The 24,828-nt window shown below is 22.3% G+C and overlaps 2 protein-coding genes across 4 annotated transcripts; one reads left to right on the top strand and one right to left on the bottom strand.

The window, feature by feature from the left end:
- The first annotated feature begins 609 nt into the window (after nucleotides 1-609).
- Nucleotides 610-23,317, top strand: LOC129607087 (alpha-1,6-mannosyl-glycoprotein 2-beta-N-acetylglucosaminyltransferase). Of its 3 annotated transcripts, none has more exons than XM_055517812.1 (12): nucleotides 610-822; nucleotides 13,047-13,104; nucleotides 13,485-13,616; nucleotides 13,691-13,810; nucleotides 13,967-14,127; nucleotides 14,199-14,351; nucleotides 14,521-14,609; nucleotides 14,680-14,825; nucleotides 14,947-15,107; nucleotides 18,281-18,340; nucleotides 21,023-21,237; nucleotides 21,410-23,317. In XM_055517812.1, exons 2-12 carry the CDS (start codon nucleotides 13,098-13,100, stop codon nucleotides 21,630-21,632), a joined length of 1,467 nt encoding a protein of 488 aa, XP_055373787.1. In that variant the 5' UTR covers nucleotides 610-822; nucleotides 13,047-13,097; the 3' UTR covers nucleotides 21,633-23,317. The 3 variants fall into 3 exon arrangements, with proteins under 3 accessions (XP_055373787.1, XP_055373786.1, XP_055373788.1); XM_055517811.1 differs by lacking the exon at nucleotides 18,281-18,340 and adding an exon at nucleotides 16,995-17,216 and having other exon boundaries at nucleotides 21,410-23,312; XM_055517813.1 differs by lacking the exon at nucleotides 18,281-18,340 and having other exon boundaries at nucleotides 21,410-23,311.
- On the bottom strand, nucleotides 2,443-4,540 carry LOC129607088 (27 kDa hemolymph glycoprotein-like). The gene is made up of 2 exons (XM_055517814.1): nucleotides 3,719-4,540; nucleotides 2,443-3,161 (listed from the first exon to the last, which is right to left on the bottom strand). The coding sequence occupies exons 1-2, from the start codon at nucleotides 4,326-4,328 to the stop codon at nucleotides 2,875-2,877; spliced, it is 897 nt and encodes a 298-aa protein (XP_055373789.1). The 5' UTR covers nucleotides 4,329-4,540; the 3' UTR covers nucleotides 2,443-2,874.
- Nucleotides 23,318-24,828: the final 1,511 nt, after the last annotated feature.

The following is a 24,828-nucleotide window of genomic DNA, read 5'->3' as shown; positions in this document are numbered from 1 at the left end:
TTATTTCTTTCAAAAACGTTCTGCTTTATTCCTTTCAACTCTACTTTCGTTGTGTTAAACGTGTGACGTGTGATGTAACTATAAAAATTTTATGAACAGATGTAGATCATTTACTGCATTTGTCTCTTAAATGTAAATTATCTGTTATGGAAACCACAAAATTTTGCTGTCATTAAATTGCAATATGTACTTGTTGTTTTTTATTAATTTTGACAATCATTGTCAAAACCGATTGTGCGTGTGTGTTTGTGTGTGTGACATATTTATATCAATTTATTATATTTTTCTCATCCAAAAAATTTAGTAAAAGAAAATAAAAAAAAACATTTAAAAATTTTAACACAGTCAAAAATTAAAAAAAAATGTATAAATAAAAAATTTATTCAGTTAATATTGATTTGGAAAATCTCTGTTTAATATTACAAATATAAAGAGTGTTATATTATTTTTATAGCTTTATAAAAATGGATTTTGGATAAAATTTCATATGAGTAATATCGTAAAATTAATTTAATTGGTAACGAAAATTTAATTTTGCATATGAGATACAAAATATGTATTTTGTTATAAAACTAATTGTAAATCTATTATTTTATGAGGGTGGGGGGATAATTCATAAATTTAATTTATTATATCTAAAATGAACTGATAAACTTTGTTTACAAAGGTTGTAAAATAAATTATTTGCAAAATTAATAAAATGATAAAATATATAGTTTCAAAATTTAGAAAAATAGAAGATTAAAAAAATGTTGGTGATTCAAATGTAGTCTAATTAAAAAAAAAAATCAACAAAAATATCTCTTATTTTCTTAATAAAAGGTAAGTAAAAAAAAATATTACGGAAAAATCAATTTACTTGATTAAACTCAAAAGTTTACATAAATTTGTGTACATAAGGACATATATTATGTCTATATAATGTAGAAATACCTTTGATGTGTCAAAGGGAGGTTTTAGTTATGCGCAACAATAAAGGGTTTACCCATCCTGCATATGGTATACTATAAGTTTGTAGGTACCTACCCTAGCTATGCACATACTTATTATTTTACTTTGGTTAGAATTATGTATAATTTACATACATATAGTCTTAGAAGATTTTATAAATTTTATTGAAATTAGCTTACGTGAATTGAATATTTTAGACCAAGTTGTTGTATAAATATCTATTACTATTCCAATTTAAAAAATATATCTTGGTAGTAAATATAATTGTTAGGTATTCCATTTAACACTACCTAAATATTATCTTCTTGTTTTGTAAATTCCACAAAACGATTAAACCTATTTATTTTTATAGCTATATGTATCTAGTTTTGTTCTTATTCTATCGAATAGACTCCAAGCAGAGCTACTACCTTTAGTATAATTTCCAGGAAGCATTGAATTAGTCATCATTTGTATACTGCGGCAGTATAATGAAGTTTTGAAAATTGTAGAAGCTATTAACATACCTACATTAGAGTTTCTGTTTTTTAGTTCTAGTTTACTTACATCTATTATATAATTATAAGTTACGTTGTGCAAAATTAGTTCGTGCATTAATTAAAATCGAAAAAAAAATGTTACAAGTTATACATATATACAAAAATTTTTAAAAATCAAATTCTCAGTACTTCACTAATACAAAATTAGATTTTAGTATATTACGTTAAGTAGGTATCTAGCTACTCAAATTTTAGCTTTCAAAGAATATCCTACAATATTTAAACCAGAAACAGGTTTTTTTTAATTTAAATAATTCCTGGAAACCAAAAATACTAATTTGAAATTTCCGCTGCTTTTAAATATAAACTCGGATTAAATAATTTCTTGATTATGCCAGGTCCCATATTTTAGCAACTTAGAATTAACTATTTCTAATTATAATGTAGATTATATATATGTAAATAAATTTAGTTAAACTTTTCAAGAAGTTGAAGATTAATTAAAGCAGTTTTGAGTATCCTCTTGAAAGTGTGTTTTAAAATAAAAGATGAAAATTTATAACAAATTATAAAACCTGCCAAATACCTATTACTTAAAAATCATAAATTGAAAATGCTGAGAATATATACTTCATGAATATAAGAAACATTATTATCATATTCGTTAAAATTTGAAAAAAGTTGGCACTATTTTAATTCATGTAACAATTTCTAATTTTTCTACGTATACATATGTCCTTTATTGAAATAACAAATGCAGAAGTTGGTTAAAATTTTAAAATTTTATTTTTTTTTTTGAAACACCGAATAAAAAATAATTAGCATTTTATATATTTTAAGTTATTTGTATAAAAATAATGTGTAAAAATTAATATTTCAAAAAATTAATTAGCCCATACATATGTATGTAATTATAACAAAAATCATTATCGAAGTTTTTGGTTTATATTTAGAATTTTGTGAAATTAAAATCATGTATGACTTCTTTCGTAGGCATACAAATTCAGTTTAATTTTATGAATACATTAAATAATGAATTATAAAAAATTTGTTTGGGAACATTAATTTGATTAATTCAAATATAGTTTTTTTATATTTTTATTTAAAAATTGCCTTAATTAAGATTTGTTACAGTAATTCTATTTGCTTTTTTTTTTCTGGAAACCGGTATTCATCTCCATTTTTCAATAATTATTTAAATCAAAATTAAAATCATAAAAAAGCTTTTTTATAAATAAAAGAAATTGATTTTCTTACAATTAAGTATATTACAGTAAATATCATATTTTCCCACTTTTATTTGCTCATTTATAATTTTGGCTTATTTTCTAAACACATATTTAACAAACCCACAATATCATTACAAATTCAAGTACATACAAATTATTTATTGTATTTCAATTAAATTACAATTATATTATATTTTGTGGTTTTCAATTGATTTTTAAAAATAGTTATATAAAATCGTAAAAATCATCCCTAAAAGAAGAGTTATTCTCGCATTGCTTACTAAAGTGTTTGCACTATTTCCACCTAGTTGAGCACTACTTTTTGGTGTAGCACATACTGTTTCATTTTTTATAAATTTGAACATGGATTCAATAATATTGGCAGGAGTAATATCTTCACATTTTTCAAGTACTTTCACAGTGCATTTTTCAAAAGCTTGAATATCATCACATTGTTTTGGCCCGATAACAAATTTTGGCAAAGTTTCTAAAGATTCGAAACCTAAAAAAATATAATAAAATTAGCTGTATAGATAAAAAGTGAAATACTTATTGTATAATATAGTATCTACAAAATTTTTTGATTCCAATTTAGTAAGTAAAAAATTAAATTCTTTTGAAAAATAAAAGATTAATTAATTCTAAATGATTAATAAATTTAAAACAGAGATAAAATGTTTTATTATCGATTTCTTGCACTTGAAGAATACAATGTACAAGATCGTAAAAAACATTTAAATCGTATGTACGTTTTATATTTTCTTTACTTATCGAATGTACATATTAAGTCACAATATATATATAATAACATTATTCATCTAATTGCAAACTGAGTTAATTTTTTATCAATTTCATATTATATAGGAAATTGAAATCTTCCCTTTCTTTTGTTGATTCATAAGAACTTTGAACCTTCAAAACGATATGTAAAATACTGATAAATATTAGAACTCTGATAATACATGAGAAATTAGGAATTTTAAATAATTATTTTCATTATTTACACTCATTTTAGAAGTGTTGACAAAGAAATATTTTTTTTTTTTAAATTATTATAACCTTCTTTTGGTATGTATCCTCCAAATGTGTTATTCAAGCATTTTCCAATTTCCTCCTTGCTAGCATTCAAACATTCTGGACCTTTTTCAGCAATAAACAATGCAATCTGATCTCCTCCCTTATAACATACAAAATTTAGTATACTTTTAAATATTCTCATTAATGTTTCATAATGGCCTTTTTCTTCTTCATCCATGCATGGTTTTAACGTAGTTTCAAATTCTTCAAAACATTGCATAGCTTCTGGTCTTTTTTTACAGTATTTGTTAAAAACCTCATCTAAACGTCCATGTGGGCGAGCTTCTTCAATTTCCTCTTGAATTTTAGTTACATTTACAATATGTGTCATACATTCATACAATTTAGTCCCACCTTCTTGAATATTATTAAAGGCATCAGGATCATTAGACACCTTTTTACATTTTTCTTCTAGTAATCTTTTTGTGTCATCGATTCTTTGTGTTATATTAATATTGGCTAGTTGCTCTGTAACATTTACATCTTTAATACTATTTAAATCGAAATTACTAATGTCTATATTGCATTTAATTTCTTTTGTTAAAATAATCGCAATAAAAGCACTAATCAGCAATTTTATCGATTTTGCCATTTTTTTTTTTTTGTAATTTTTTTTATAAAATTGAAAATTGTATTTTCCTTTTTATGTGGACTTTATTATTGTGTAAATATAAAAAAGTTCTTGAGGTAAAAAAACGATATTTACAGTAAGAGGTTTCTACTAAATAAATTTAAATCTATTTACTTATAGAAATTTCAAAACTAAAATAATTATTGTACTATAAATTTGATCCGTAAATTACGACTACAACAACTAGAATGACAACTTTTTTCAATCAAAATTTCAGAACTAAAATTTTGTAGCCTACCACTCTTGTATTGAATTAATGAAGTATTGTAGTGTTAAATAAAATATAGCAGGGGTGGTATACAGTCAGTTATGCTAAAATAATTTTGATTTCTCATGAAATTTTATAAATATTTGTTTAGCAAATTTTAATAATCACTTGAGTTTCGGTGAAAATTTAGCTTATAAAATTAGTAAATAGGTTTTGCATAAACATACATATAGTCAAAATGTATAAATTTTAAGTTGCAATTTTGCAATTGGTCTAAAATTTTACCTACGAACGTATAAACTGTTTTAGTATTTTTTTTATTAAAAACGGTAAAAATATATTTTCGGAATGAATTAATTGATTAATTTTAATAATAATTTATCAATCAAACAATTTGTTGATGAGATTTGGGATGAATTAACTAAATGATTTCTGAAAAAAAGTTTTTGCTGTTATTCAAATTCAAAAACAAAATTTTATTTCGGCTTCAATATATTTATAATATTCTTATAACCATTTAAAACTTTTACTAATTTTTAAAATGGACTTTCAAATTTAAATGAGTTCCTAAATTTAAAAATTTTTTTTTATGGAAAAGGGGAAGATAACAAATTGCATCAGAAAATAGAGAAAAAATGGTTTCTATTACATTGCCAGTATATTTATAGGTTTATAACTCTAAATAACCATATGTACTCCTAAATACTCCTAATCCAAAAGAATGGACTCACGAAAAGCAATTTCGTTATTTTCTCATACTTGCATGTCATTCGTGATAAGGTAAACGTGCATGAGCCGTCATTGAAAATGAATATAATTTACTATATAAAAAAGTAAATTAGGATGGAAAAGGATGAAAAAGAAGTTCTATTTTTTTTTTTTTTTTGTTTCATTTTGGAATTAAAATAAAATTTGCCGGTGATGTTACTATGCATTTGTATTTTTCTTTATGGTGACAAGCAAACCTATGTTAATTCCTGTGATTGTTTTGCTATATGTATTATAAAAATTAAATACGTATGTGCGTTTGACTCGTATATTGTAAGGTATGGTTGTTTGTCCAATATGCATAACATGTACACATGTATGTATGAATTTTAATTAAAAAGGAATTTTATAAAATAATTGTTTGCTTTGCCACTAAAACAAAGTTTCAATAAAATTTAGATAATATGTACATACATATGTATATTTATCAGAATACAAACATTTTTCGTATATTAGGCATTCATTATATTATTTCCCAGTAAGACTTTAAATAATTTTACTTCAATATAAATTTAATTGCTTTTTCTTTTTTTGTTCAACTATTAAATTTTATTGCTATGGTTTATTAACTACTAAATTTTATGTCTAATAAGTCAATGGTTTTTGAGCTATTTACTTGAGTAAAAATGAAACCAAGTAAGTGAAGAAAAGATATGTCTTTATAATGACTTGGCAGCGTGAAAATGACTATTACTTAAACAATGTTGAAATAAAACCTAAAAAGTCTAACAGGTATAAAGTTTTTGTAATGTAATTGTTTTTAACCTACCAACACATAAATATTGCCAATTATAAACTTCAATTAATACACATAGTGACCATCTGTCCTATACTCTAGAATTTGTCCTATAGTGTACTAGTCTCGTTTTAAAAAAAAAAACATGTGCAAAGTTTAAATTCTTGGGTAATCGAAGTTTACATTTTTTTATACTTTATATTATTACTTCCAGGATTTTTTTTAAGATTTTAAAGAATGCGTGGAATTTTGATTGAGAAAAACATTTTTTCATTTATAAGGAACGAACTTGACTTGCGAAAAACTTTTCAATTGAGAAGACAAATTTTGTACCCCTTTAAATTTAAATAGAACGACAATTTTTTTTTTCTGATTTGATTGAATGAAAAGCAAGCCATTATTACTTGAGAAAATATGGTAACTCTACGTAAGATAATGTTTTAGTCATATCACAAATCAAAATTCACATCAACATGTTATTATATATTAAAGCACATTTATAATTAACATGAATATGTGTATGTATGTATACATATGTACAAGATTCTGACGGTAGCTTGACCGTGAACATTGAACCTAACTTACTTTAATTTAATATTATAACGAACGTAATTTCATACATTTTTATGCAAATCTTTATAGGAAACAAGTAAACAATATTGTGTACATGTAGTACATATACCGTGAATCTACATTTATGCGTAGTGAGCAAATGCATGTAAATAAAAGTTAAATAATATGTAAGCATATTTTATAAAATACATATTATGTACGTTATGTATGTATGCACATAATAACTATTTAATGTTAAATAATATAAAAATTAACCGTTTTTGATACCCCATAAACTCGTAGAATCAGCAAATAGAATTTGCTGAATATTATGTTTTCCAAGCGGCTTTCAATTTCTGAATGTTCTGCCTTTCCTCTCAATAATGAAAAAGTTGCTCTGGACAATAATGATTCGTTTCAACTACTTCCGCATGTAAAACTGTGTTATAGTTTTTGTCGGCTGTCAGTATTACTTATTTACTTATATATGTTTAGTTTAGGTACTTATGTAATATCAAAAAATAAATTGAAAATAAAATGAGAAAATTTGAAACATAAAGTTCTGAGTATGGACAAAAAAATAACCATTACATTTATTTTTATACAATGTATGTATGTACCTATTATATGCGAGTCTACTACATTTTAGTGTTAAGTTTATATACATATGCTTAGTATGTTTCTAATTTAACTTCCTAAGAATAAAAAGCAAAATTAAAAATCAACTTGTGTTTGAAGCGATAAAAAAGTGATTTTCACTGATGTCATCTGTGCTAGGCATTCGGTTACGAATATTTTTCATTAAATAAAAGTTAAATAAAACTTTTTTATGATCCTGTTGTCATTGCATTTCATTACAAGATTTCAAAAAACCAAATAATGTTTGTACATAATATGATATATAGCTATATAGCTATACATATTGAGTATATTAGTACTATATGTGAACGAGTAACTCGTATTTACGTACATATACACATTGAAGCTATTTTGAAAGGTTTATATTATGAGTTAACATTGAATTAAGTAATAATGATCTTCAGAATCAAGAAATCCGAAATACATATTATACCATGTAGTTAAAATAATTTTGAATATACATATACATATGTATATGTATGTATTTGGTGTAGGTAATATGTTTGTAATTTTCGAAAAATTTAATATTGCAAATATTTAACAAAAAAAAAAATTATTTGAAATTAAGAATCGCAATGGAGCTACAATTTATTATTTACAAACAGCATTTACTGTCAACAAACAGGTTTTTTTAGTGTCAGTAAAATTTGCAATAATGTATTTCTTAGGTAAAGTTGTAATGTGAGGCTCTTTCACTACGCTACATTGAATTTGAAGTCCTTTCAACCTTATAATTTTAATATTAATCTGTTTTTACAACGAAACAATTAATAAATTAGAATTTTAAGAAATATTTTCAATGGTAAGATCATTTTCAATATAGAATGATGATTATTCGTTCGTGTACATACTTAAATTTAAACTTAATTCTATAAATTCTTGTAGGATTCCTAAATCAATGTTTTCTTTAAAAAAAATATAAAATAAATTAACATTTGTAATTTAAATTAAATTAATTATAACAAAATTAAATTAAGGTAAAATTTTGATTGATGAAACTTTAAAATAATTCTATTATCTCTACTCTCGTTACTTGAATTTTATTTCGTTAAAAAATTATTGATTATTAAATTGTATGCATTTGTCTGCCATTATAGGTGTAGGTGAAAACCGTAGTGAATTCATTACCAATCGCACATGTACAAAACTTTTTAAATATGTATAAAAGCACAACAAAATTTAAAAATTACTAAAAGAAGCCATAAGTTTTCAATGTTATATATTAAATGAAAAAAAAAACAAATTTGTAGTTTTATTTTTAAATCAACAATTATACATATATAGCATATTAATTGCTATCGTATTAGCTATACCTGAAATTACCTAAAAGTAACAAGTGTTTGTTATTTTTTTCTAAAAATATGTACATTTATATATTTTTAAATAAGTCAAACATTTCAATTACAATAGTATTTTTAGCGTTATTTTTAGAAAATATTTAAAACCTTTTAAGGTTCTGTATTTATATTTTTGTGTGCCGTTCTTTTTGTAATTCATGACAACATTTTTATTTATTTTTTTAATATAAACGTCATTTAAAAATTATAGTTTAATTGTGCGTATATTTTAAACTTATATAGATAAGAGATCCAAGACTTAAGAAATGAAATGTTATAGGAAGCTTAGTTAAATTTTTTAAGCAAAATATAATTTTTTTTTCGAAATATACGAGTAATATGTACTCCTTCTTTTACGTCATTAATTAATTAATTTTACCTTAATCTCTTAATTATTTTTGAACTTTTTTTATTATATTTACAAATTTTAGAAAGTTTCTTGGTTTTAACATAAGTGCAATTTCATAAAACTTAACGAAACACTTATAACTGAGCATAAGTACATATTCATATACATATGTCGATCTGTGTTTATGCGTAACTTTAATTCAACTTGAATAACATTTTTATAAATTTTTTCTGTCTTAACATTTTTTATTTCCGTTAATATCGTAATGACACCTTTCACCTTCAAAACATTTTTTATGTTATAAAAACCCAAAAATAGTGTTTACTTACATACATATATTATACATATGTACATGAATTTGTTTCACAAATTATATAGTACGTGTTGAGGTTCATCTTTAAGAGTGGCAAAATGATCATTTTCCAAAAAATAATATGTAATTAAGTATGTATAAGAAAAATATTTTACATTTTTATACCAGTACAAACGTATGTTCAAAGGGTATACTAAATTTGCCTTACCGTTCGTAACGCTAAGAAATAACGGTCTTAAATATAGACTCAAATGTATGTTTTTGATCAGCGTCGAATTCTGAGTTGATTTAGGTTTGTCTGTCCGTCCGTCCGTCCGTCCCAGCGATAACTCAAAAACTAATTGAGCTAAGTTCACCAAATTTTCGCAAATGATTTATTGTAGCAAGTGCCAGAACCCTATTGAAATTGGACATGATCGGGGTACCGGTTCAGGTAGCTGCCATACAACTTCAAAATTTATTTGGCTATATCTCAGGAACTATAAAACAATGTGTTTGACAAAAGTCGTTGAAATTGCTTCGCTCCTTCTGGTAGCTGTCGTACAACTTCAAAAGTTATTTGGCTATATCTAAGAAACTATAAAAGCTGTAATATTGACATTTCACACAAGCGAATATATTAGTAGGGCCGATGTGCTTGATAAAATTCGTTAAAATTTCTTGGCTCTTTCTGGTAGCTGTCATACAACTTCAATAGTAGTTTGGCACACACAGTATTTTGAAAAACACATAGTACTGAAATTTTGCATAAATTAATATGGTAATACGGCAACTTAAAGTCACAGTCTGTTTCATGGTCAGTTACGGCATATATATTCGCACATAGGATAACAAATTCGTACGGGTATCACAGAGTTGACAAGGTCCACTCTATTTTTTCTCATTTAAAATAAATTAGATACATACATGCATATTAAATGAAAAAATGATTTTCTATTTCTTTATTTCAGATCAAAAGTGCACACTTTAGGTTTGCAATTAAATTTATGTATGTATACATGTATATATGCATGTTAACTGTGCGAACTATATTACATACATACTTACTTGTTTTTCCCAAGTAGTTATTCACTCGGTTCCCTTTGAATCTACAATCTACAATCTAACTCACACAATTAAACCTTAAAATCGAGCATTATGGTAGCCCCACTTTATATTCATTTTTGCTTTATTTCAAAGACTGCATATATATGCATCTTCCTTAGCTTTGTATATGAATGAAAATAATTTTTATAGTGTGATAGGTATACATAGACTGTATTTAAAAGCAGAATTTTTACTTGTTGAAGGGAAAAGTGCTACAATACAAACCATTGGTTTGACCCAACTTTATTTATATTGAATAACAATAAGTAGGTTTTAGAAAACAATAAACAGATAAGATATCATAGTTCAATAAAATAAATTTCAAGTGACATAAGACTCAAAAATAAATTTTAAAAATAAGAATTTAATTTTCTTCTATTAGTACCAGGTACCTATTATGTTGAATTCTTTAATTAGTACTATATGGAAACTTCATTTATATCAGAGTGTTATTGATTTAAATTACGATATGTAATTTAGGTAAAATCTTGTTAATGCCTTATAGTTCCTATGATAGCAATTTAATGTTATATAAATTGAGAACTACATACATAAGTTCTTTAAAGGTATTTTACAAATCACTCATTTCATTGATTCAGATTATGGTTGTTGATATTGTTTAATTATTGCGTGTAATAGGTTTTATATATACATATGTGTAAACAATGCATATTTTGTTGTAAAAATCTGATGCATGTAATGAAGTATATATATGTATATGTACATATACATAGATGCACATACATTATATTAGAATTCACTTTTAATTTCCAATTAAAAATAGAGTCATTTTAAAATACTAAGTAACTATATAGCTAACCAATTATTCTCAGAAAATAAATGAATTACAAATGATCGAAAAAGCTTCTACGTGCCTTTGTTTTTAAATTAGAGAAACGAAAAAGTGTGTAAAATACAAATTATTGCAAAATATATTTGTATATATGTATTAAGTATCTAACTATAAAAAATGTATAACAGATGGGAAAATATACTACATATTTAATTTTGCACTTTGACTTCAAAAGTATAATATGATTAAATCGAAATGTTAATGTTCAATTTTAAGAAGAATTTTCTATTACTATTGTTTTTCGGAAATTTTTTTATCAAATTTAAGACATTGAACACTAATTTGTAAAAAATAATTAGGCATTATAATAAGTACATATGAGTACCTACGTGAGTATTTTTTTCTTGTTACAAATAATGAATGTTATCTTTTGAAAATCTTACGTACTTCAATCAATTTTTAAAGCTTATAAGCCTTTGCAAAAGTATTCGGCTCTTAATATCTTGGAATATCTTGGAATTAACTATAATAATAATTTATAACGCAATTTAAGACATTTGTACTATTTTTTTTTTAGATTAATTTTATTTTTAAACAATTAAGACGTACGTATGTATATGTAAGAATGTGTATGCGTAAAATTATTTCTGGTAATTGAAATCACATACGTATAACAATTTTATTAAAGGGCGTATAATTATGTATGGATGACTTTGTTAAAATTTTTTTTTTACAGTAAAACTCTTATAAACGAAAATTATTTTGGAAATGCAATAATGTACAAAAATTACATATTAATGCAAAAACCAAAAACTCTCGTAATTTATATCGATTACAAAACACAAATTTTGAAAGAATGTTCTTATTTTCTTAAAATAAATTTCGTTACTTAAATTTTAAAATAATAAAAACTCGTTCCGTATCAGAACGAATTTTTGCGTATTATTAGAAATAATAATTGCTAATATTGTTGGAGATCCAATATTGGAATTTGTTTCTAGCTATTTTATAAACTGATTTTCTAATTTTGATTCTTTCTAATATAATTATTGTAGTTAGTAAAGTATCCGAGTTAATTATAGTCTTCTTATATACCTGTTTTACTCGTATGTTTGATTTACACTGTTCTTTGAAAAAAAACATAAGATTTATAAGTATGTAAATCTTATGTTAAATGTGCGAAACATATACATGCATACCTAAGTATTTTTTTTTTTGAATTTCCAAATTTAAATATTTTTTAAACTTTTCCAAATAAATACCGCTTTCGATTTATGTTTACAGAAAATATTTATGTACTGTTGCATTTTCATGGATTTCAGAATAATATAGTATTTCGTGTAATGAAAATTTGTGATTTTGCACGTTTTATCTATTATTTAAAATATGTACGTTATGTATGTTGTTTATTTTCAAAAGTTCTATTTAACCACAACTGCATAATTTATTTTCATTGTTTGGTGCTAATTTTTTGTGGTTTTTTTCTCTTTTGTTTCTTCATTTAAAATTTAAAATCGTTTATTACATCTTAAATTTCATTAAAAAAGGGATTTATAAAACGACATAAAATATAATTCATAAAATCTTTAAATTGTGTTGAACACTGTCAAAGATGTAGAAAACACTAAATTGTATTTGGTACTCATACTAATAGTAGTATTAAACAATTTTTGAATAAAGAAGTTTTCAAAAAAAAATATTCCTGTCAAAAACTTTCAAATCAATATTGAATTACGAAAATTTCTACCTATGTATTTATCGAAAATCTGTTCATAGTTCGAAAAATTAAGACTTTATCATTTAGGTATGGTTCGAATGCATTTAGATTTTGTATACTTAATATGTTAATGTCTTATCCATTATTTTATTAATACATAATTTTATTTATTATTTTCCAGGTTTTAATATTTGCAGTATGTAAGTGTTTTGTTGCCCGAAAAACAGACAGGATGAGAGGTAAATATATTTTATTATTTTGTTATTTCAAAAATATCGGTTACATTACGTTACATTATATTTATATCTGCATATACATATACATATATGAACATTAAAATTTAAAAAATTTTTAAATAGATTAGGTCTTTAAGAAAATGTCAATTGTTTGTTAAAATCATTTGTACAAAATTAAGTTTTGACCAATAGCGCTGTCAAATTTCGAATGTTTGCAATAGATTTTAACACTAGATAGCAATAAATCTACTTGTACAAGATCTTATTTTTTCACTATTCTTAAAAATAATCACCAATAGGAAAATGTATATTGAATTTGAATTTAATTGAAAATAAAACATGTACATATTTCTAATTCATAAAGAATTATTTTTTTTTTACAGGAAGGCGAATACCTTTACCATTACCCAATACGGGTGCTATGTACAGAAGAAAAAATTCATTATGCATCCGCGCTATTTTATTAATTTTTATAATGCTCTTTGTAATTCTACAATTACATTTATTTAATTATAGTAAGTAAAATTGCAATTTAATACTAAAATTATTCAAGTAATAATTATGTTCTATATTTATTTTAATTTTTTAGCCGAAGTTCATGATAATACATTAGTAGATACAACAAATGACACAGCTGCTGCCATTTTATCTATGGTGCCATCAGTTTTCCATAAATTTTTAGCACATAAAAGCAGAAATCAAACTTATGGTAAGGCAAAAAATATCATTAAATATTTTCAAAACCTAATTTATTTGTATATTAAATTGGATAATAAAAATATAGATTGACATTATAATTAAAAAAACTATATATAAGAATATAAATTTCACAAATTTGTAATATCATAATAATTTTTCGTTATAGGCCATGGGAATGGTACACAAAATGGATTTGTTGAATTATACCATCCACCCAACATTTCTGAGATTAAGAAAATGATTGCCAAATATAATGAATTGCAAATAGTTTTAAATGAAGACATTTTTGGCCCACTTCAAAATGATTCTGTGATAATTGTTGTGCAGGTAAGTTATACTATACATATTTGAATATCATAATTTTTAATTTTAACATAAAATTTTATTTCATGAATTAGGTGCACACACGAATAACATACCTTAAGCATTTGATTGTGAGTTTGGCACAAGCTCGAGATATTTCTCGAACTTTATTAGTATTTTCGCATGATTACTACGATGAAGATATAAACGATCTAATACAAACAATAGATTTTTGCAAAGTAATGCAAGTAAGTATTATTAAAAAAAAATTTATCAGTTATTTATTTATTTCTATAAAACGTTAATTATATAATTGTGATTTCATTTATCATATTTCATCTATTCAACCATATATTTCTCATTCAAATTAATACTAAAGTTTTTACTTTTACTTTAATATTTTTTTGTTTATTTTAGATATTTTACCCTTACTCAATTCAAACACATCCTCATGAGTTTCCTGGTGTTGATCCTGGTGATTGCGCAAGAGACATGAAAAAAGAACAGTAAATATAACCTTCATATTTGTATTAAAAAGGATATTAAGGAAATAATTAAATATAAAAATATTTTAAGGGCACTTATTAAAAAGTGTAATAATGCACAACATCCAGATTTATATGGCCATTATAGAGAAGCAGCATTTACACAAACTAAACATCACTGGTGGTGGAAGGCAAATCGTGTTTTTGATCAATTAGAAATAACTCGATGTCACACAGGTACATACGTAAATAAATCTAAATTTAAATATTATAATGTTTTATATTTTTGCTACTATATCGTATTTGTATATATGTATTTTAGAGATTTATACACAAAAATTTTTATTTTAAATTTTAGGCTTGGTGCTATTTTTAGAAGAAGATCATTATGTGGCTGAAGATTTTCTTTATTTGCTAGAATTGATGCAAAAACGTGCTTTACAATTATGTCAAAATTGTAACATATTATCTTTAGGAACATATTTAAAAACTTTTAATTATTACACTTACAATAGTAAGGTAAAATTTTTTTTTGAATTTTTTTGATTTATTGTTCATAAGATTTCAACATGTCACAACCAAATTACAAAAATTATTTATAATGTTAAATTTGATGTGTATTTTAGTTCTGTAATTTTATTTTAAAAAAATCTACTTAAATTATTGTTTCTAACCAAATAGTTTCACAGTTCTTTTTTAGTTTTGAAAACTATTATAAGTTATATAACACTAAAATTTTTAGTTTTTTTTACTATTTAGATTATTTTATTACTACATTATATAATAATCTCCTTTGATTTATTACTTTGTTTTTTGGTTAACAAGAATTTTATAATTTAAATTGTCAATTTGGCTGAAGAAATTAAAACTTTTACATCGTTTAACAATTCACGTGAATTAAAACAATTTGAAAAATTTATAACAATTAAATTTCAAAATTACTATGAGTTAAAAAGTGTGAAAATAACTTAAAAACACCATCACGTTCTAGCATATCACATTTTGAAATCAATTTCAGAAATCATTTTGTTCGATGAACAGAAATCAATGTAATATAATACTTTAAGTTTTCTTTAAAGCAAAAAAAAAAATCAAATTTTTGTAATGGATGTTAATTTTTGTGAAATTTTAATAGGCATCATTAAATTTTTCATTGAAATAGTTTATGTTTTATAATATTGCAAATTACTTACATATATTATGCAAATTATTTGCCGTAAAAATTGAAGTTAAAAATAATTACATTTCTTCGTGTGTCATAACATTGAAGTTGAATCGTTTGATATTAACTTTTGGAAATCATTAATTCAGTAATGCTTCTTCATATTTTCAACATCTTTCACAATCTTTTATTATTCTATTATAAAAAAGGGTCATTTAGTAAGATGATTTGTAACAATCAATAGAAAAATTATTTGCATTTTAAATTTAATATTATAAATGGCATATGTATATTTTTCTTCATAAATATTATCGATAGAAATTTAAGTGATAATTGAATTTTTATCATTAAGAGATACAAATATGGTAGTAATTTATTTAATTAATAGATATTTTAATTTTCTTAATAAAACCATTAATTAAACCACTAAGTTAAGAAACAAGAAAAGTAATAATTTTGAAAAATGCCTTTTCACTTTTTGTTAACTTCCTTAACATTTACATATTTGAGTATTTTAATTAAGAAAAAATTATTGATAAGGTTTAGATTTAGAAATTTAAATCTATAAAGCTATTTTACCATTGTAAACATTATGCAATTAATTAATAGTCAAAACATCTTTGATTATTATTCTTATGTAAATGTTCACATTTATTAGTATTTTAAAGTTTAATATCATTTTTTTAATTTGAGATAATTAAAAATTTCGACTTATATTACAAATAGAATAATTTTATTATTATGTTAGATCAATTTTCACTTGAGTCAGTTAAATCTTCCGAGTTTTGTCAGTTTAATTTCCATTTCTTTTTAGTTCAACATTCATAGTTTTTAATTCAGCATTTTTTCCTTGAAAAGTAAGGCTATCTATGAAAAAGATTATGAGTTTGTTCATTTCTTAAAAAACATTGTTGCCACAGAAATTTACCGAATTCAATTCATATTTTTTCTCTATAATAATCTTACATTATAAACGTTAAAATAAAACAATGAACTAATAATGAATTCTAATAGACAATCATAATTTTAATTATGATCTAAAAATTTTATTACATTTTAGTTTTTTTCAAATTTTAATAATTAAAAATGTTCACGTGAATAAAAAATTTGATTCAAAATTATTGTCTTAATTTAATGTTATTTTCTTTTTTAAACTAATTTTTTTTTTATAAACACATCATGTATAATTATTTTTTATTTAAATCTTTGTAATCACTAACCATGTATAACCACCCACCTCACAGAATAAAAATAAAGCTTATTATGGTCAATATACTGGTTCAAGTGCATCTAACAACATATTAGGAAATTATGGTAATAAATTAAAAACTTATCAAAATCAAAATTCCTTTCATCTTGATCGAAAAAACAAACCAACTTCAAATGAATTAAAGAATTCGAATAATGTGGCACAGCAAACTTGGAGTTATCATGTATTACCATCATTATATTCTGTTTATCAAAAGGTAGAAAATATTATATCACTAATAATTGTCGATCGACTTATTTAACATATTTAAAAAATGTATAAAAAAAAAAAAAAACTCAATTTTGTAAAGTATAAATAGAATATTATTGTGTAATGAATAGTTTATCTTAGCGTATTTATTACGAGCATTTCATTATGTTATATAGAATATTTTACAATTAGAATATTTATGTTTTTGAAATAAACGTGTTTTTTTGATATTATTTTTTTTGAAATTATTAAATATACATTTTAAACTTCTTAATGTGAATATTGTATTCCACTTCATCTTTTAATTCTATTTGTCAACCAAAATTTAAAATTTCATTAAAATTCTTTAAAATTACATTCAAAATTGTGCCAATTGGTAATATCTTAATGACAATATTTCTAAATATTTTTTATACAATATAAAATATTTTGCATTTTCTTATTTAAATTTAAATTTGATGAAATGGTATGAAGAGTATTCAATTTAATTATTTTCTTAATATTTAAATTTACGAATTGTTCCTCAGTGTATGAAAACAGTGCTTAGTTGTAATATAAACAAAATGTACTTAAATTGTTAAAATGTTATTAACCATAATTATTTTTTTAAATAATTTAATTTCTGTAAATGCATGATTTAGTTTTTTATTAATATGTATATTTACTATAACTTATTTTAATATTAAGTACCAAAAATATTAATGAAATAATCGAATTCAATCACATATTTTCATAATTTTTTAATTGCATGGTGATTTGAATTATTCAAAAAATAATGTGAATTTTTATGGTAGTTAAAAATAGGTTAGGTTTTGTAAAACAAAATATAGAGTAGAATTTTTTTTTATAATATTAAGCAATTCACTAAAACTGAGGTGAAGATATAAAAAATATGAACAGGTTAATAATTAGGTAAAAAAAATTTTAAATGCAATTTTAAATTTTTTAATTTGTTTTTTTTTTTTTCCTATGTGGACATTTGCCTTGATTTTATAAATTATATAAGTTCACATATCTTTAGTATTTAAATTGAAAAGCATTTTATTAAAATCATATTTTTATATAAATTAGGTTTCTCCGCAATCCTACAGAATGCTAAAATTTAAAAAAGAAATATTATTTCCAAATCAGGTATTTATGAGCGTGCTGAAAAAATAATTGAAAAATCTGTTGTTTTTTTCTTTTAGAAAGAGTTTTGAGAGTGGGCTATGATAGCTAAATATTTAACAAAATATATTAAAAAAAATGCTTTCAAATTTGTTTGATTTTCCCAGCACTTTAAAAAAATAGTTTAATTGAAAAATGAAATACTACTGCTTTCAATCTGATTTTAATTTTAATACAGTGATGTTCCAATATAACGAATACCAAATATAACGAATGTTCCAATATAACGAACAGCTACGTTTTTTTAATTGTAAGTACTCCATATAACGAATATAAAAAAAATGAAAATTATTCATGATAGTTATAGTAGTCTTTTATTAGGGCAGCTAACTATCCATAACAGGTATCTATAACAGCTGTACAAAGCTACTTTTATTGAGTGGATTGAGCAAAATTATCGTGAATATGAAGATATTTTTTTCAAAAAAATTCAACTTCAAGAAAAAGTCCATTTTTTGCAGATTCCATGCACAACTAAAGAATTAAAAATTGACAGTTATTTTCAAAAAATAAATGATCATTATTTTTTTCTTACATACTCGTATGTACGTATTTAAATTTGAAAATAAACACAATTTACATTTGATTTTAGTACATACCAATATGTTCTTATTTTAGATTCGATATAACGGACAATCTCAATATAAAGAACATTATATCGTTCATTATATTGGAACACCAGTGTATTTAAAAAAATAATTTGGAATATCTTACATGAATAGAATTTGCAAAATAATTAGTTTTTACTTTTTACTAAATAAATAAATGAAATAAGATGTTTGGATTTTCTTATATCTTTAAAATTATATTTAGGTATTTTTAAATGAAAATTTATAAATATAACTCCTAGCCCTATCATGATTTTCCCTCGTAGAATTCCACGAATTACGAACTTAACTTCGATGTAGACTTTTGAATGTGCACAAATTATGAAATTATGTATCACCATTCGTAGTGATTATGAATCAACGATGGCAGTACCATTTTTCGGAGTGTCAAAATCAGTATTTTATTTCAACTATCAAATGTTTATTTATATTTTTTGTATTAAAGTTTTGCAGTTTCTTTAGTTTTTGAATATATTTCAAGAGTGGGAATTTTTTTTTGGCAAATATGAATTAATTTCCCTTCATTGGTATAATCCAAGCAAAAGTAATACAACCATTCTCTTTAAACGTGTGATTATTTCTTTCGTAGACTTTTGAGGGTTATTTGTAATACAAACGTAATTTATGATTACTCTGTTACGAACATTTAGAGCTGAAATTTAGAAATTCGTAATTTCCGAATTTCAGAGCTACGAACGAAATTCATGATAAGGCTGTTCTATTTCTTAACTTCTTTTGTTTTGAACATAAAATATTGTAGTTCTAGGAGAGCCGTTGAATTTTTTGGTGTTATTAGATTTCAAATATTATAGATTTACAACAGTGCACTTTTTTTTATCTTGTAATTTTATATTTAAATGTGTAAATGTTTTTTATTTTTTTATTGCACTTGTTTTTTATATTTACATAAATTATGTTTTATTAGTACTTATTAATAAGGGTTATTATAGTTGTATTGAAAAGTGTTGTTAACACTATAGTTTGTTTGAATTTTAAATTAAGTCTGATAACAAAACAATTGAATGTATATTTAAAAATAATGCAATCACGTTGAATATTACATAAAACAATAAATCTAAAAGTAGTTAAATTTTTCTTTTTTTATATTCTAACAACAAGTCATAATTAATTACTAAAAATATATTTAATTGAGTAAGAGGAATATTGAAATTTTTTGTCAAAAAATGCCGTCTATTGTGTTGTATTTTATTGTTATTTTATTTTTTAGTTTCAATTTTATTGTATTTTAAGGTTAGTTTTCAAAAAATCTGTCCTACAAACAGGCAATATGATATATATAACAGGCAATATGTTCTGATAATTATAACAATATGTTATAATTATCAGAACAAATTATAGCATACATTAATTATATAATTTTTTTTTATTTTACTAATATTTTTCTTTTAATAATTACTAATATTTTTCTATATTTTTATTAGTGTGAGCATATATATTTTTTTTATATATTAATTAAGATTTAAAATTTTAGGGTATTCAATTTTTCAATAATATTAGGTCTCATCATGATTTTAATTTCCTTTAAATGTAATATGTATGGTATAGGGTAGGGTATATTGATTACTTTTTTGTAATATCACGTACATATTTGCAATAATACTTAAAGAAAAAGTGAATTTAATGAAAAATTTTGTTTAAGTTAAGAAATATTCCAATTAATGTAACAATTTGAATTCTTTGCATGAAAAGTCATATAAATATTAAATACAAACTTGAATATTTTTTTATATTATTTTAAATTTCTTAAACACACAAAAAATATGTGTATATAATAGGTCTTATTCTTTGCATATTTATTGCAATTGAAATTAATAATTAGTTAAGATATGTATTTCGAGATATATACTTTTCTTTTAGATTTAAATTTTTATTTAAATTTGAATCTTATTTTTATATTGTTTATTTGTGTTAAGAGATAGAAGCATGTTTTTTAGTATAGAAAAAGAAGTCTAAAAATAAAATGTAATTTTATAATAAATATTAATTTTATTTTTGTATTTTTATTTTTTTGCAAAAGGTTGAAGTTATGCCTTGGATAAGCAGCAAACATAATATGGGATTTGCATTTAATAAAAATACTTGGCAATCGATACGTAATTGTGCTATACATTTTTGTAATTATGATGATTACAATTGGGATTGGTCCTTACAGCATTTATCGCAACAATGTTTGAAAAACAAATTACGTGCTATGATAGTTAAGGGACCAAGAGTTTTTCATATTGGTGAATGGTAAATAATATAGTTTTAAAAATAAATATATTTAAATTAATTATATTTTATAAAAATTGTGCTTTTATGAAATGTTGTAAATTTATTATAATTTTATTTTAAATTGAATCATATATTATTACATGTTTCATAATTTATTTATTAATATAATTATTTTTTTATTTTATTTTAGTGGAGTTCATCATAAAAAGAAAAACTGTGAATCAAATCAGGTTATATCAAAAGTTCAACAAGTTTTAAGAATTGCTAAAAACTCTGGTCAAATGTTCCCGAAAAGTTTAACTTTAACTGTAGCCAGTTTAATAAAACGAACGAAATTACGTAAAGGGAACGGCGGTTGGGGTGATGAACGTGATCATGAATTATGTTTAAATTTTACTAGGGTAAATAGATAAATTCATTTGTAATTCAACTAACTTAATAAATTTTAAATCGAAAAAAAAAAAATTATTTATTATAAAAATTAAAACAAAAATAAAATAACGAAGAAAAAAAAGAAGTATTAAAAAAAAACAAAAATGGAAAATCAATGCACATTTATTAAAAACTAAATTTTGAATAAAAAGCAAAGAAATGTACATATACATATTAAATATAAACAAAAAAAAAATAGTCCAATAGAAAACACATTTCTTTTGTATAATATACAATTATAATAAATAAATTAAATTTTATAGTAAATATAAAAACTAAAAAAAAATAAATGTAAGTTACACTTAATAAAGACATTAAAGAAATGCTTTATACAATATAATTATATAAAATTTAACTTTTGTAACAAGTAATTGCACTTTTTGAATATAAAAAAAATGGGTAAAATATAAATTTGTCACTTCAGGTATTTTTCTAGTTTTTTGTCCAAATGTAATTAAGCATTTGTTTTAAAATTTGATATATTCTAAAATATAAAATTAATAAGTTTTTTTTTACTTTTACGTTTACTTTTAGTTAGTAATGATAATTCCTTCCAAAATACAAAAAACAGAATTGAATTCTAAACATGATGTATAAAAATTATAAATATTTGAATGTCGATTTTCTAAAACACTACTTAATACTTAATTTTTTTATTTGTATAATTATATTAGACTATAATGATATATGTAATTAATATAATTTAAAAAAAAAATTGTATTACCAAAAAGTTCAACCTCGTTTATTTTATATAATATTATGTATTTTTAGTAAAAATAATCTGTTTGTTATGGTTTTTTTGTTTATATATGTATATATATCGCGATTTTTATTTTTTTAAAATTGAATATAAGACTCTTTTGAAACGACTACCTTTAAAAAAAAAATAAAGCGCCCCGAAAATTCAAAAAGTGCAATTATTAGAGTTTCAAAAATCATTTAATAAATTCATAGAAGCACAAATTATTAGCAAATTGTTGTAAAAAGTAAATAACGTTTATGTAAGCCTAATTTTATATAATATTTTACCAAAAACAAAAAAAAATATCTCCAAAAAATTCTAATATAATTTTAATAATATATTTTCTCGACTATAGATAAGATATAAAAAATAGTTAGAAGAATTTTATTTTTATATTTTTAAAATTGAAAATACCACAAAGTTAGCGCGAGAAAAAAAGCAAAAAAAAATAAAAATTTTCAAAACGGATATTAAAAATATTTTATGTTGTTTATTCAAAACACAATTAATTAGATATATTATTCCACCTATAAAAAGAAAGCAGGACATCTTGAATAGAAAATTAAGGAAAACTAAAGAAAAAATTTTAATTGAATATATATGAATGGAAGTTTTGGTTAATTTTAGATTTTTTTGTTTAATAATGACATCACCACTTTTTTTTTAATCTAAAAATTTTGAATGAATTCAAAAATTTCTGGGTATAAGATATTTGTAAAAAAGCTTTTTTCTTACTATTTCATTACGAATATTAAGATCACAAAAATAAGTTTTTATTCTAAGTTTTTAATTACCATATTTTACCAATTATTTAAAAGTAAAGTAAAAGTCCTATAAAACTGCTGCGCAGAATTTTATTTTATTTATATTTTTACGATATTTCTAAATTTTTTAAAATATTAAAATTTTTAAAATTATTAAAATTATTTCTGATATATTTTAATATTGATTTTTTGAATTGAAGATTTTCATTTAATAAGTTTTTTGTTATAAAAAAGAATAATGTATTTAATCGCAATTTATCATAATTCGTTCCTCATAGAAAGTAATCATTTTAACTGTTTTAAATAAACATGCTTTGATAAAATAATTAATTACATATAGTTAATGATTTAAAAAATGTTACACGTATAACAGATAAATTAAATATATAATAGAATAAATCAATAAAGATTTGACTGATTTAATTTGAAAATAAAATTAAAACAAAAGAAAAAGAAAACAAAAAATAACGAAAATAATTAACTGAAAATATAGAAATAGTTTTAAAACTTTTTAAAGCTATAATTGCATCTTGTTATACAGCGAAATCAAATACAAATATCAATTATTTTGGTTACATAATAAAAAAATTGTTTATTTTAAATTAAACAATATAATTGTTTTTATCTAAAAAAATTCACCACAAATTTTATGCAACGTAGGCCTAAAACAGTATATAGCAAAATTTAAATTATTACAATTAAAAAAGTTTGATTATAGTTTTAAATTCTAACATTATGAATATATTAAGAATTATTAATTTTATATAAAGACGTACTTTTAAACTAAATAAACCACAAATGAACATCGGGCAATACTTTATATTTAATTTCTAAAATTATTTATTGTTAATTCTTCATTCAACTCCATTATTTTTAATTTTAAAATAGTTTATAACCGTTTTACAACACATTTTAGAAATATTTTGTTCTTTTTATATTTAATTTACATACAATGGTATCTTATTTCATAAGATTGTAGATCTTATTTACATATAATGTACAATGTTAAATCTTTCTAAATTTAAACAGTTACAATTAATAATTCTTAATATAACATACATATTTAATTTCAAATTGCATTTCCAAAAAAAGATTTTAATTATTTCTATATAATTGAAATAAAATTTTATTTGCAAATATTCAGCAAAAATTTTATATAAAAAAAAAAATACTATGTTCCCAAAAATAATATTAAAAAAATTGCAAAAGACAAATAATTATTTTAGGAATAGGAAAAAAATTTGAGAAAAAAATTGAATTAAAAGTGTGAAAATTTGTTTTTTCTTTGAAAAATTGTTTTTTTTTTTTTAAAAAGGGAGTTTATAAATTCCTTTATTTAAATAATTCGCAAAATATTTATATAAAAATTTAATTTACATTTTTTTTTTAATATTTAAAATTTACATATTATATAAATGTAAAATTATAATCTATAATTAAAAAGCATCACGTAAAACAAAATAAATTTATAAAAAAAATATGTAGAATATTTTAATCAATTTGTGATGATATTTTTACACTAGCTTATACCAAAAATTAAATGATAATACTAGGTTGTGCAATTTAAACTAAGTTAAGTAAGCAAAAACCTAAGAAATTTTTTAGTTAGCAATAAAACATTGAATTATAATAATATTAATATTGGAAAGAAATATTTTAGTAGGAATATAA

The sequence above is a fragment of the Condylostylus longicornis genome, unplaced genomic scaffold (genome assembly GCF_029603195.1).
Source record: "Condylostylus longicornis isolate FDR11 unplaced genomic scaffold, ASM2960319v2 ptg000026l, whole genome shotgun sequence".
Taxonomy (NCBI): Eukaryota; Metazoa; Arthropoda; class Insecta; order Diptera; family Dolichopodidae; genus Condylostylus; species Condylostylus longicornis.
Note: the sequence above shows the minus strand (reverse complement) of the source record. Positions and strands in the feature narration are given on the sequence as shown.

Bases quoted from the DNA above. Each gene is read 5' to 3' on its own strand.
- LOC129607088 (XM_055517814.1), bottom strand. From the start codon at position 4,328: ATGGCAAAATCGATAAAATTGCTGATTAGTGCTTTTATTGCGATTATT. The intron at 3,162-3,718 runs GTTATAATAATT...ATATTTTTTTAG, and splicing joins AGGATACATACCAAAAGAAG to GTTTCGAATCTTTAGAAACT.
- LOC129607087 (XM_055517811.1), top strand. The intron at 13,617-13,690 runs GTAAGTAAAATT...TTAATTTTTTAG, and splicing joins ATTACATTTATTTAATTATA to CCGAAGTTCATGATAATACA. The intron at 14,610-14,679 runs GTAAATATAACC...AAATATTTTAAG, and splicing joins AGAGACATGAAAAAAGAACA to GGCACTTATTAAAAAGTGTA.